The 12,818-nt window shown below is 38.0% G+C and overlaps 1 protein-coding gene across 1 annotated transcript in view; it reads right to left on the bottom strand.

The window, feature by feature from the left end:
* Nucleotides 1-12,818, bottom strand: part of DNAH5 (dynein axonemal heavy chain 5) — a 133,007-nt gene that overhangs the window by 68,365 nt on the left and 51,824 nt on the right. Inside the window, exons 36-42 of the mRNA XM_080381124.1 lie at nt 12,069-12,247; nt 10,282-10,469; nt 9,527-9,721; nt 8,717-8,851; nt 7,813-7,920; nt 3,205-3,358; nt 1,417-1,563 (exon numbers count right to left, since the gene is read on the bottom strand). Coding sequence (XP_080237250.1) covers nt 1,417-1,563; nt 3,205-3,358; nt 7,813-7,920; nt 8,717-8,851; nt 9,527-9,721; nt 10,282-10,469; nt 12,069-12,247 — 1,106 coding nt within the window. The remainder of the gene's footprint in view (nt 1-1,416; nt 1,564-3,204; nt 3,359-7,812; nt 7,921-8,716; nt 8,852-9,526; nt 9,722-10,281; nt 10,470-12,068; nt 12,248-12,818) is intronic.

Here is a 12,818-nt window from a genome sequence, read left to right as displayed (position 1 = left end):
GATGTAGTGAGAATAAATGATTGAAAAATCACTCTTTCAAATAGCATGCTCACTTTCACAAGTAAAAGAGGTCCATTAGGGGAAGATTCTTCTTGTCCATTCTCCTGCTTGTAAACTTGATCCAGCTCCCTTTGAAGTTCTTTCTAGCTCTTTCCATTTAGTAACAGAAATTTATTTTAAAGCCTGCCTCTGTTTCCTAGGAGAGTCTGGGTCTGTCCCTTGGGTACTGAGCAATAAGCCCTAGCTGCAAAGAGATCTCCCCTTAGCTTCTGGCTCCCATCCCTTTGGGAGTAGCCAGCCCTGCTGTGTGCATTGCTAGATAGCCCTTTAGTCAGAGATGGTCCCACTCTCATCTCCCTTCAGAGTCCTTACTATTTACACCTAGGTGGCCTGGTGCATTGCTAGTTATGAGCCAAGAAGGTTTCAGATGAGCAACTTTCTCACCTCTAGGGCAAAGAGTTCTATATTTAGAGTTTTTTCATAGCTACAATGCAGGTATCTCAGGCATGAGATGGTCTAGAGTTCACTTCACAAAGTGACATTAGAGAAGTGTTGCAAACAGTGAATCTGAGAAAGTCATGTGACTGTGCTAGTTTGTATTTCATGTGGAGGAGAAAAACACAAAAAACAACAGTTAATGCTATGCTATATTCACAAGGGTGCTACATTTCTAGATTTGAAACAAAATCAACCAAGGTAAATTCAAAAGTATTTTCTTTTTTAAAAGCATCTGTAACCTTAAACACTAAGAATTTTTGTATGAAAACTGATAGTGTCAAAAAATTGCTGCACTGCCAAAAAAAAAGTCCTTTTTTCCTTTTTTTTTTCTCCCTTTAGTCCTTAAGGCTTAATGATAAGGTCACATACTAATAGGCAGAGAAAACAAGGAAGAACCTATCTAGCATCGAACTGTCATGGCCTCTCTTTTAGTTAATATAGCAGTCTAAGAATATATGCCAGCATTATTTTAGGCAGAAATTGGTTGCCTAAATAGAATTTAGTGCCATTTGAGATGGACTATAAGTATGTGCAGGACTAACATGTATGACACAAGCATGATTCACACCCTTGTAGTAGAGCAGCTGGAGACCAGGTAGAAATCCTGACAGCACCAAAATTTTTTATAGTGTAGTAGTGTTGGGGGAGCTGACTCTTACCTTCCATTTTTCCTCCATAGAAGGGCCAATCATTTGAAAGAGAACGATCAGCAAATTCAGTGAAGTAGTATTTGCTGCACTACACAGTTTGAACACAAAGCATTTAGCACAGAGACTATACAATAGACAGAATTCTTGCAGCAATATGCCAAAGTTTCCTTGTAAGTAAAAAAAATAATAAAATAAAGTCTGCTAATGTTGTTTGCAGTGATGTTCTGCAGCTTGTTTTTGTTTTGGAGGGAATTTTTTTTCACTATACCTTTTTTGGCTCTTAGCGTTTTTCTCCAGAGTGCTGAAAATATTCCATCTGTCCAATCATTTGTTGCCACATCAAGACAACCAAACATTTGTGGCGCTGTTATAGCTTTAGGATTCATTCTCATTTCACGATGTGGCTGTCCACAATCTATGAAGGCAGATCATCAGTTAGTTTTGGTATTTCTTTTCAACAGTCAGAGAACTGACAAATTCAAAATTGTTACACCCAAATTAATGTTTTAATATGCTCTCACCATTATAAAAAGTTGGATATTTACATGGAAAACATACCTCTTGCTATACATCAGTATTTGTTAATTTGAACCAACAAAATCTAAAATAGAAGAAAGTCCTGAAACTTTTGAAAGTACAATTCACGTTTCACAGATTAATTGGGAACAGAAGAGTAGAAAGATGAAATTTATTCAAGGTTTAGTTTAGTATTTTGAAGGTTTATCAAACAACAGAGCTTTAAAGCCTTGGATGCACTTTTTTTTTTAAATCCAATGACGAAACACCAGACAGATGCTTCACATGATTGTGGTTTTTTTTTCCCCCCTGTTGTGCACTTGCATACATCTTGGAATAGGCAGAGTATATGATATTGGTATATCCCTGCAAAGTCTCTTAGGCAGCTAAATTCTATCTAGCCATATAATGATCATATAACCTTTAAGTCTTCCTCACTAACAACAGCTTAAAAACTCCTATGCCAGACATCTTTAGAAAACCCAATATTAAAACTTAATCAGGAGGCAGTAATATGGTGTTCAAAGAAGGAGCTAAAAAAATGGCTTATCTTAAAATCTTACTCATAATCAAAGTTTATTAACATGTAACTTAGAAGCCTGGCAAACCATGTAGTTTCACTTTTCATGAGGTTTTGCAGAAGATCAGCTTGGAATTGGTATTGCAGCAGCTTTATCTTAGTAGTAGTACACACCTCAGTGCTATAGAAATATAGGAAAATAGTATAACACAACTATCTGTTCTTTCTACTTTTTTTCCTAAATGGAACAGCCATTTACACTGCAACGTAGAGCTTACAGTGTTTCTTAAGCACAGTAAGGTACTGCAGGGATGAGAGCCTGGTTGAACTATTTATTACAGAAACTAATTATTTCTGGAAAATTGTATAAGCAGCCTACTGAAGCCTGTGACAAGTTTACCTCAAAAGGTATGTTTTTTCTCCAACAGCTATGAGCTTTTAGCTTAATAAGATCAAACAGAAGTTCTTCCACTAACATTTTCGTCTAGAAGTACCAGGGACAAAACCACACACTCCTCAAGGCTCCAGCCACGGCACAAAATGAATACCCTTGAAGTCTTTGTCACTGCCTAAACGAGGCGCTATCTCCTAGCAGCAACAAATTATAGAAGCAGCTATTTTATACTGCAAGACCCTGTCTTGTGAATTTTGTTCAAAAAGGACTAAACACTTATGATTAGAGGAAGGTTTCATCGTTACCTCAATGAAATGTGGGAGATGCTTTAATCACTTGTCTGAGCTGTCTACCCAGACAGTACCCCTTTCTCAGCCTTTCTAGAATAAGGACTTCTGATATAAGTATCAAAATATAGCAATAAGACAGGTATTATTTGACTTTGTCAATCATTTTTAAGCTTTTAATATACTACCATACTAATTAGTATCACAACACATAAACTGATTCTTCTAGTAATATATTATCATAGTGAAGTAACTGAGGCTTTCTCTGAAGAAACAATGTGGTTTAAAGTTTATAATATAACAGTTTAACAACAGTTTACAATAAAAATACTCACATACCTGTCATGGCTTTCATTAAAGTGTGAATGCAAACAGTTTTTCCTGCACCACTAGGTCCTAGTGTCATCAATCCATGCCTTACTCTCTGGGTTTCAAAAAGTTGGATAACTTTCAGTTTCCAAGGAGGATGACAAACAAGTCCAGCTTCCTCCACCTATAGACCCGTGATGGAAAACCAAATTACTGTTATTTTAGTGTACAAGATATTTTGATATTTTTTTTTTAAAAAAAACACAACTATCATCAGGAGACTATTTGTCAAGGTTTTCTGTATATAAAACACTGGAAAGAGAAGGGATATTTGATATTTAAATATATATTCAGAAGAAAAAAGATAACCATAAGATCTTATGGTTAAAAAATAATTTTAAGGAAAAGCCAATAATTTTAGAAGCACTCTTGCTAGCAATGTCTTTCACAGCCTCACAGCATTTTCACTTGCCTCTCAGAACAGTTGCCTTTTTATTACGATGACTTGTGTTTCTAAATGCTTGCAATAGCACAAAAGTTTTCCTGTAAAACATTTTGTTAAATATTTCTCTGTATACAGTCTTTTGAGTAACTTCCTAATAACATCCTTCTAAAACAAGACAAGACATGATGTTTTAGTATCAAATATCATATGCATGTTTACTACTTTTTACTAGTTTCAAGCTTAAAGAAATTATCTCACTGTAATGGTATCGCTGTTGTTTGTGAAAGTGACTCAGCTGGAAGTGAACAAGAAAGTTTTTAGCCAGTAGAGAAAAGCTAGAACTATTTATTAAGGATTCATAGCACACTGTATGTTTTCGACAGTAAAAAAAAAAAAAAAATCTAAAAACTCAAGACCATGTTATAAAAGTGAAGCCCTCAAAATAATAATTTTATCTTCATTCAAGTATCATTTCTGTTTTTAAATTATGTTCCACAAAAAATGTCAGAAAGTATTGTCAGTAAAAAGAGGACTAACTTTTTACTGATAAGATAAAACTCGGCTTTCACAATTACTGTCACGCAGTCAGTTAGAACCATGGAACTGTCACAACTACTTGCTATTTTACTTGCATATTGAAGTTCATGTCAGTTCAATTTATTTGTCTTGCTCTGCTAGGAAGCCAAGAACAGAAGGCAGCACAAGATGAATCCATCAACAGCAAACATGAAGTATATGTTGCCAACAACTCCTCATTGCCATGAACACCACTGTTGAAGTAATGGAGTTTGCAAAGCGCAACAAAGACATCAGATGCACCATGTTCATGGATACACGGTAAAATTCTGTTATCATTTAGATCTTAACAGCTCTCGTAGTTGACACAAAACCAGCCAATCTGTCTTTCTTTCCAGTATAGAATATAGCTTTCTGACTTGTTTCCAGAGACCACATACATACAGTAAAATATCCAGAATCCAATAATGCACATATCTGTGTGCACAGAACATATCTGAACTGATTTCTTTCTTCACATAAAACAAGATGGTCATGTTAGCTATTTCTTCACTTTAATCCAATGTCATCAGTGGAGACTTGTCTTAATTTCTAACACTCATGGATTCTATAATAATCTTGTAGACTAGGCATTTCCCTTTTTGAAAAAGAAGCATGTTCACAAGCAGGCTTGACATGTCCTCAAAAGATCTTCTGTTAACAGTTGTACGTATGTACTGGATCTTGTTGGAATGGAGTTAATTTTCTTCACAGTAGTCCATATGGTGTCATGTGATTTGTGATCACAAGTGTTGATAACACAAAAGTCTTGACTTTTGCTGCACTGTGCTCACACAGCATCAAGGCCTTCTCTCTTTCTCACACCACCCTGTCAGCAAGTAGGCCAGGGGTGGGTAAGAGATTGGGAAGGAATACAGGTGGGACAGCTGGCTGACTGACCAAAGGAATACTCCATACCATAGAATCATAGAATAGCTTGGGTCGGAAGGGAGCTTTAAAGGTCATCTAGGCTTAAAGGTCATCAGCCCCCCTGTGGTGACAACATCATTCTCAGCAATAAAATTGGGGAGATGTTTCTCCAAAGTAGCCATTGTTCAGAGACTGATGGGCACCAGTCTGCCGGTGGTGAGCAACTGCTTTTGCATCACTTGTTTCTTTTTCTTTTTTTCTCTTCATTTATTAAACTGTCTTGATCTAGACCCATGAGCTTTTCCCCCTCTGAATCTCTCCCACAGCACACTGGGGGAAAGTGAATAAGTGACTGGGGGCTGGCTTAGCTGCCAGCTGGGGTCAACCCACCACAACACGTAAACATAGAAAACCACTTTAATTCAAGTAACAATTTCTTCATTATGATATTTTTCCAAGAACTCCTGCCTCCCTTCCCTAACACAAATAGTCCTCTTAAACTTGATTCTGTCCTAACCTGGCAGAGCTCAGAGAGTTGTGAACAATGGAGCAGAGTGTAGAAGGAGGCCTGTAGCTAGCAGGGTTCCCCAGGGGTCAGTACTGGGTCCAGTCCTGTTCAACTTATTCAGCAATGACCTGGGTGAAGGGACAGAGCGTACCCTCTGCAAGTCTGATGATGTGTGTCTGATGACACACCAGAAGGCTGCTCTGTCATTCAGCCAGACCTGGGCAGGCTGGAGAGTTTGGCAGAGAGGAAACTATTGAAGCTCCACAAAGGCAAGTGCAGGGTCCTGCACCTACGGAGGAACAACCCCATGTACCAGTACAGGCTGGGGCTGACCTGCTGGAAGGCAGCTCTGGAAGGACCAGGGAGTGCTGGTGGACAGCAATTTGCCCATGAGCCAGCAGTGTGCCCTGGTGGCTAAGAAGGCCAATGGGATCCTGGGGTGCATCAGAAGGAGCGTGACCAGCAGGTCAAGGGAGGTGATCCTGCCCCTCTGCTCTGCCCTGGTGAGGCCGCATCTGGAGTGCTGTGTCCAGTTCTGGGCTCCCCAGTTCAAGAGAGACAGGGAGCTACTGGAGAGGGTCTTTGTAGCGGAGGTCTACAAAGGTGATTAGGGGACTGGAACATCTCCCTTACGAGGAATGGCTGAGAGAGCTGGGCCTGCTTAGCCTGGAGAAGAGAAGATGGAGAGGGGATCTTATCGATGCCTACAAATATCTTAAGAGTGAGTGTCAAAAGGATGGTCCCAGACTCTTTTCAGTAGTACCCAGTGACAGGACAAGCAGCAAAGGACACAAACTGACTTCTGAATGTGAAGAAGAACTTCTTTAACTTGAGGGTGACACAGCACTCCTTCTGTGGAGACTCAAAACCTGCCTGGATGCAACACTGTGCAACTTGCTCTAGGAGAACCTGCTTTACCAGGGGGGTTGTACTAGATGGTCTCCAGAGGTCACTTCCAACCCTGACCATTCTGTGATTCTGTGAATCTAAGCTAGCTGTTTTCATTGTACTGAATCACTATAGCTTTGAAAACACAGCAGAGAGATCCATTCAATAAAACCTCAATTTACTTCCAAGACACAGGATGGCCTACTCTTTCTAGTTTCTCCAGATTTTAAGTTCTAGCAATATGAGAAAAACATGCCTAAATAAGCTAGCAAAATTTCCAAACACTGTCCTAGCACCAAAAAGGCACAATGGGATCCCTAAGTTCTGAAATTTTGATAAATTTTGTTTTGCATAAGATCATCACAGTGCCTAAAGCTCTTCAAGTTTCAAAGCCTGCTTCGGTATAGGCTGACATTACACCCTACTTAGAAGCAAATGATAATGGTTGTTAAAATGGTTGACGCTTTCTGTGACTGGCTTCACAGATCACCAACAGTAGAGCTATGAAGACCACGTTATGAAGACCTCTTTTTAACTTACTAGGAAATGACAAATTAAAGCATGAGATTCAAGTTCTTCATAGTTTCTCCTAAGAAAAGCTTAATTTGTGAACCCTTTTTTAAAGCCAACTGCATAAATTACAGAAAGTAAAACAGTTATATATACATTAGCTGCTGATTCAACTCTTCCTTGTTAGGAAAACCAGAAGCAGATCTCCTTACTTATAACCAATCAGTTTAAATATAAATAAATGAAAAGTCATGTACTAAGATCCTTGAGAACTGCACTTCTGGTTTTCAGTTTTCTCATTTTGGGTTTTTTTGATGATTTGTGAGTTTTTTATTTCTCTGTTTAACTATCAGATAATTATCTGAGGAATTACTGAAATTCTGGAGAAAAGTTTAATAGAGGTGATCATTTAAGTGTACATACTTCATTAGCCTTCTATATCCCACTGATATTCTTAGGTTGGCCCTATTGAAATGTTCCAAAAGATCTAATGGGAGATGAAACAGAGGAAATGTCATTCTAGGTAAATCTTTTCTCAAGCTCATGCTCCACTCATTAGACTTTATATGAATACTAAATCCTGGGTCATATAAGGCTAGTGTATATACATACATTTTTCAAATTGGTCACCACATACTATTTACAAGAAAACCATGGGACACCACAATCACAATTAACTGGCATCCTTAAATAATAAGGTTAATAGTAATACGTCAATGGTAAACATTTATGGAAAAGCTTACTTTTCCTCTAAATAGTAAAACCTGTTGTTGCCAGCTGGGTAGATTCAACACCAATAATTTTCTTAGATGTCACATCATAACAGTTATGCCACAGCAGCACAAATCAAGAGAAACATCACCTGTTTGTCAATGGCAGCTTCCAGTTCAGGACAGCCTACTTTATCAAGATGGATATCTGGAAATAGATCTTCAATTAGACTCAGGAATAAAGGTTCATCTTCATCAATCTAGTGAAAATCAGGAGGAAAAAAACACAAATTAAAACCTATTTTATTTGTTCTAGCATCTTAAGAAAAAATCCCTAACTCTTGCAGAGCTAAAGAAATATTTGAAAACATCGGAAATCATCTATGGTAACCCTCTAGGTGCTAAACACTTTAGCAGGACACAACAGAAGGAGATCATGTGGTGCTTCAAATTATCAAAAACTATTGAAAATAAACTACTAACATATGGATTGAATTTATTAAAGTAAATTTTAGCAATAACATTTACACAAATAGTAAATTAGTCTAAAGTGCAGAAAAAAGATAATGAAGGAGATGAAATATCACAGTAACAACAGGGATTTTTAGCTATTTAAGACAGATGAGTTGGTACTCATTACTATGAATAACAGATTATTTCAAAAGAGTGACTAAATACTTTAGGTCAAAGAGGTTACTATATAGACTTCTATTTGGTCACTTATTTCTATAGGTAGCAGGGCAAATAAGTAAAAAAAATTCTGAAAAATTCAAGGTGTGTTTCAACCCAGGCAGGCAGCCGAGCACCACACAACTCCTCACACACTCCTTCACCAGCCCCTACCATACAAGGTACTATGAACAAAATTAACTCTATCCCAGCTAAAACCAGTACCCAAGACCATCCGGAGAATGGAACATTCCCAAGGTAGCTTCAGTGTAAAGGCCACACCCAGTCTTCTAGTGATCACCTTAACAGATTTAAATTGTATTTCCAAAAAACCCCACAGAGCTCCTAAATGCAGTTTAATTAATTTACCAGGCCCTCAGAACTTACTAGTTTAGACAGGTTCATGTCTCTCAGTACGCGCATGACAATGGTAGACTCGGTATCTGTCGGATTTGCTCTTTTTGCTGCTCCTAACGTACGTAGCACTGACAATATATTTCGCAACCCAAAATCATAATGCACCTAGAAGATATGCAAAGTTTGGGGAAATTTTTCCCAAAGTTAACAGGGGTGAAGCAATTCTTATTTATCATCTAAGGTATGAATATGTATAAGAAGTGGTACATGTGGCACAAATGCTTCCTAACATTCAGCAACGAGTCTTTGGCTGCATGACTATGAGCAACTTCCTTCCCCACCTCTGCTACCATCTACTAAACTGTAAGGCGTGACAGAAAAAAGAAATGTAATCACAAGTCTTTGAACTGTGATAAGGTTCCCAAGCACTATTAAGAAATAAGCTGGCAGTATTATTTTGTATTCTCTGTGGACCTTGGAAACTGAGTTTATTTGAGAAACATCTAAAAAAGTACTGGCAGCAAGCCAAATGCCTCTCAATCTCCTCTATAAGACCAACTAATATATAAGCCCTTTATTTGCCCCAGTTATCACCATTCATTAACCCTAAATGTTAATAATAAGCGATGTTCTGAATGACAGTCACATTCTTGTACAGATAACCTGTAGAAGGAGTTAATTCTCCAGGATAGCAGAGGGTTGCACTACTAAACTGCAAGTGTCATCTAGCTTACTTAGTGAACATGAACTTTTCCATTTTCTTCACACAGATACTAATAATTTGTGATGCCATATATAGTTTTTCCCTAAGATAATTTTTCCTCCTATGAAAATAATCACCTGCTTTGACAGTTGTTCTTCACAGAGCTTGTACAGTGTAAAGAATTTCCTTGCCAATACAACATTGGCAATGAAACCACAACTAGCTAATTTAACACGAATTATGATTTGACGATCAGGAACCATCATAGCCACTGAACGGAAGTTGATCTTCAAATTTTCAGGGAGTTCTTGCCGTCCAGCATATCCTGGATTCTGGAGAAAAGAATCAGTTTTGAAGTCGACTGCACCTTGCACAAACAGAATCAGCAAAGGAGCATCATTCGACCAAAATAGGTTTTTGGCTTTAAAACACATGTAAAAATGAATCAATATCCACATTTCCCAACCATGTTTGTACAGCATTTTAGCCTCTCTTGCATCTATAAGGTATGAAAAATGTTCCACCTAAACACTTCAAAACTGTATTTGTCCTGTTTTTACTGGCTACTTCTACCTATATCTCTACAGCCATTTTTCTCTACTTGTAGCAAAAAAGCATACTTTGGGAACCAGGATGTAGCATGCAGAAGTAATCTGACATTGAGATGATAACTTGTATTTACGGTGCTGGCTGCATTTGTTAATTGCATGTTTTTGATGTCCCTAAAACAAGACCCTGTAAACTGTCTTTGCAGTAACGCTCTATCTTCTCAAACTGTCAGCGACAACTAAGAGCCAATTGACATAAGTTAGCAAGCACATTTAACATACCAAGTCAGAAGCAATTACTGTACAATCACCACTGGCATATTAGAAATCTACCAAATACCTACCATAGTAAGAAAGATGCCAAATTCTGGATTCATTTCCACATTATCTCCATCAGTAAAAATAAAGGTTTTTTTACGTTCCTTCTTACATGTCAACACAATTGCAATTTGCTGTGCAGCTACTGATAGTACTGGTAAATCGATACGATTGAATTCATCAAAGCAACCCCAGGAGCCAGACTGAGCAAGACCTTCCAAGAGAAAAGCAACTAAGTATCTGACCATTCTGTTGTTAACTGTTAACCCCTTTTTTGTGCAGTTCATAAGACAAAATTCATGTTAGTCTATCTCAGAAATAAAAATAAGTTTATTGTTCAGGGTTGGGAAAGGGACGAGGAGAAGAGTTCAATTCTTTTTCAAGCAAGAATTCACAGTTTCAAGAGTCCTCAAGCTTATCTAGGATACTACATCCTTCAATTTCTGCTCCTTCTCTAAGTATCTTGAGTATTTTCCTGTTCCTCTCTACCCTCCAAAAAAAAATGCCCACAACAAGTCTATGAAAATATGATGGGTTGTCAATAGCTTATTGCACAGATTAAAATGAACAATAACGTTGCTTTCACCTGGAAAGAAGTTACGGGTCATTCTGTGCCAGAACTGCATTCTTCCTCAGATGTTTTGGGGAAAACAAAACAAAAAAACCCCACCATCAACACAGTTACTTGCAACAATACAACAGTCAAGGACTGCCACTTGATTTCTAACTCAGTATCTGCCCTGACCAACAGGTATCAATTTCAGGTGCATAAAAAAAAAATGTCACCTTTGTCTAACTTCACTGAGCTGTGCCAATTGTTTTTAACATATATAATGCTATTCATGCACTCCCTTCAATAATAAGAACTTTGACATTTGAAGGAAACAAAATACAGAAATCCAAATCCAACACATTCCACTAGTTCTGCAATAAATGTCAGGTTTTTTCTTTTTGTACTGGCAGTCCTCCTTGATGATTTTAAGTGTCTTTATGTATCCCTTCATAAACTGTCTTACGTTTTCAGACATTTCTATTTCTTGGAGACAATGTTGCAATATTTTATTACTTGAATTTATTCAAAGACTGAAAACCACCTGCCAATTATGTGTTGATCTTGTTTTATAAAGATGTTCTCTTAGCTTCTGTAATTTTCACATAGTTCATAGAATTATATAACCACAGAAAATCCTGAGTTGTAAAACACTCAGGACGATCAAATCCAACTCTTGACTCCACACAGGGCTACCTAAAAGTTAAACTATACATGTAAGAGTGTTGTCCAAATGCTACTTGAACACCAACAGGCTTGGGGCCCTGCCTACTCCCTTGGGGAGCTTGTTCCAGTGCTTGACCACTCTCTCAGTGAAGAACATTTTCCTAACATCAAATCTTAACTTCAGCTGATGCAGCTTTAAGCAATTCCCTCACATCCTATCACCAGATATCAGAGAGAAGAGATCATCAGCTCCCTTCTCTGCTGCCCTTCATGAGGAAGCTGTAGACAGCAATGAGGGCACCCCTCAGTCTCCTTTTCTCTAAGCTGAACAAACAGAGTATATTCAGCTGTTCCTCATAAGTCATGCCCTCTAGTCCTTTCACCATCTTTGTTGCTCTCCTTTGGACACATTCTAATATTTTTATATACTTCTTACATTGTTGATGCCAAATCTGCACACAATACTTGAGGTGAAGCCACTCCAGTGCTGAGTATAGTGGGACTATTACTTCTTTTGACCAGTTATACAGTGCTTAATGTAGGTCAGGATACAGGTAACCCTTTGGGCCAATATCTTACCTTTAATTCACATATTACCTTTGAAGATCCTCCCAAGTCCTCGAAAATCCATCTGGTCTGAACAGTTGAAGACCACTACGTATTTTCCAAGGCACCGTCCCATGTCTTTGATGGTTTCAGTTTTTCCAGTTCCTGCAGGTCCCACAGGTGCTCCACCCATGCTCATGCCTAAAGCTTGAGCCAAAGTAATGTAACATCTAAAAGGCAAAAGGCTGTCATCACTTAACTGGCTGCAGTGCACAGTCTTCTGTATAGTGCCAGAGAAACTTACTAAAATGTGTTACATGAGGGAAGTCTGATATAAGGAGACAGGGAAACTGCTGAGAAGACATGCCTCTAATAACAACCTAAATCAGTAAGAAGACTTCACTCGGCCTCTGATACAGGTAATATTAAGGTTCATCTCCTCATACATAAAGCGGAAGAACAGATAATCCTCAATAATCAACCTGAAAGATTACGAGAAGGAAAGAAAGCAGATTCAGAGATGCTGCCTAATCTACTTTGGCTAGCTTAGTTCTTGAATTACTTTAACTGAAGCAGTTCTGAACTACATTATTCTGTGGAGCAAAATAACAAAAGACAACAAACCTTTCCTTTCTCATCCACCTTTAAAATTTGATCATAAAGTGCATTTCATTAATGAAACTTCTATATGTAAAGCAGTAGAACACCAGCTAACAATTATATTGAAAGATAAGCTCTAGAATTTGCTGTATGGAATACTTAGGGAAAAAAAAAAATCCAATGCCCTTATTTTGCCAATAA

This window comes from Falco punctatus (genome assembly GCF_963210335.1).
Source record: "Falco punctatus genome assembly, chromosome: 3".
Lineage (NCBI taxonomy): Eukaryota > Metazoa > Chordata > Aves > Falconiformes > Falconidae > Falco > Falco punctatus.
The sequence above is the reverse complement of the archived record's forward strand: the minus strand, read 5'-3'. Positions and strand labels throughout refer to the sequence as shown.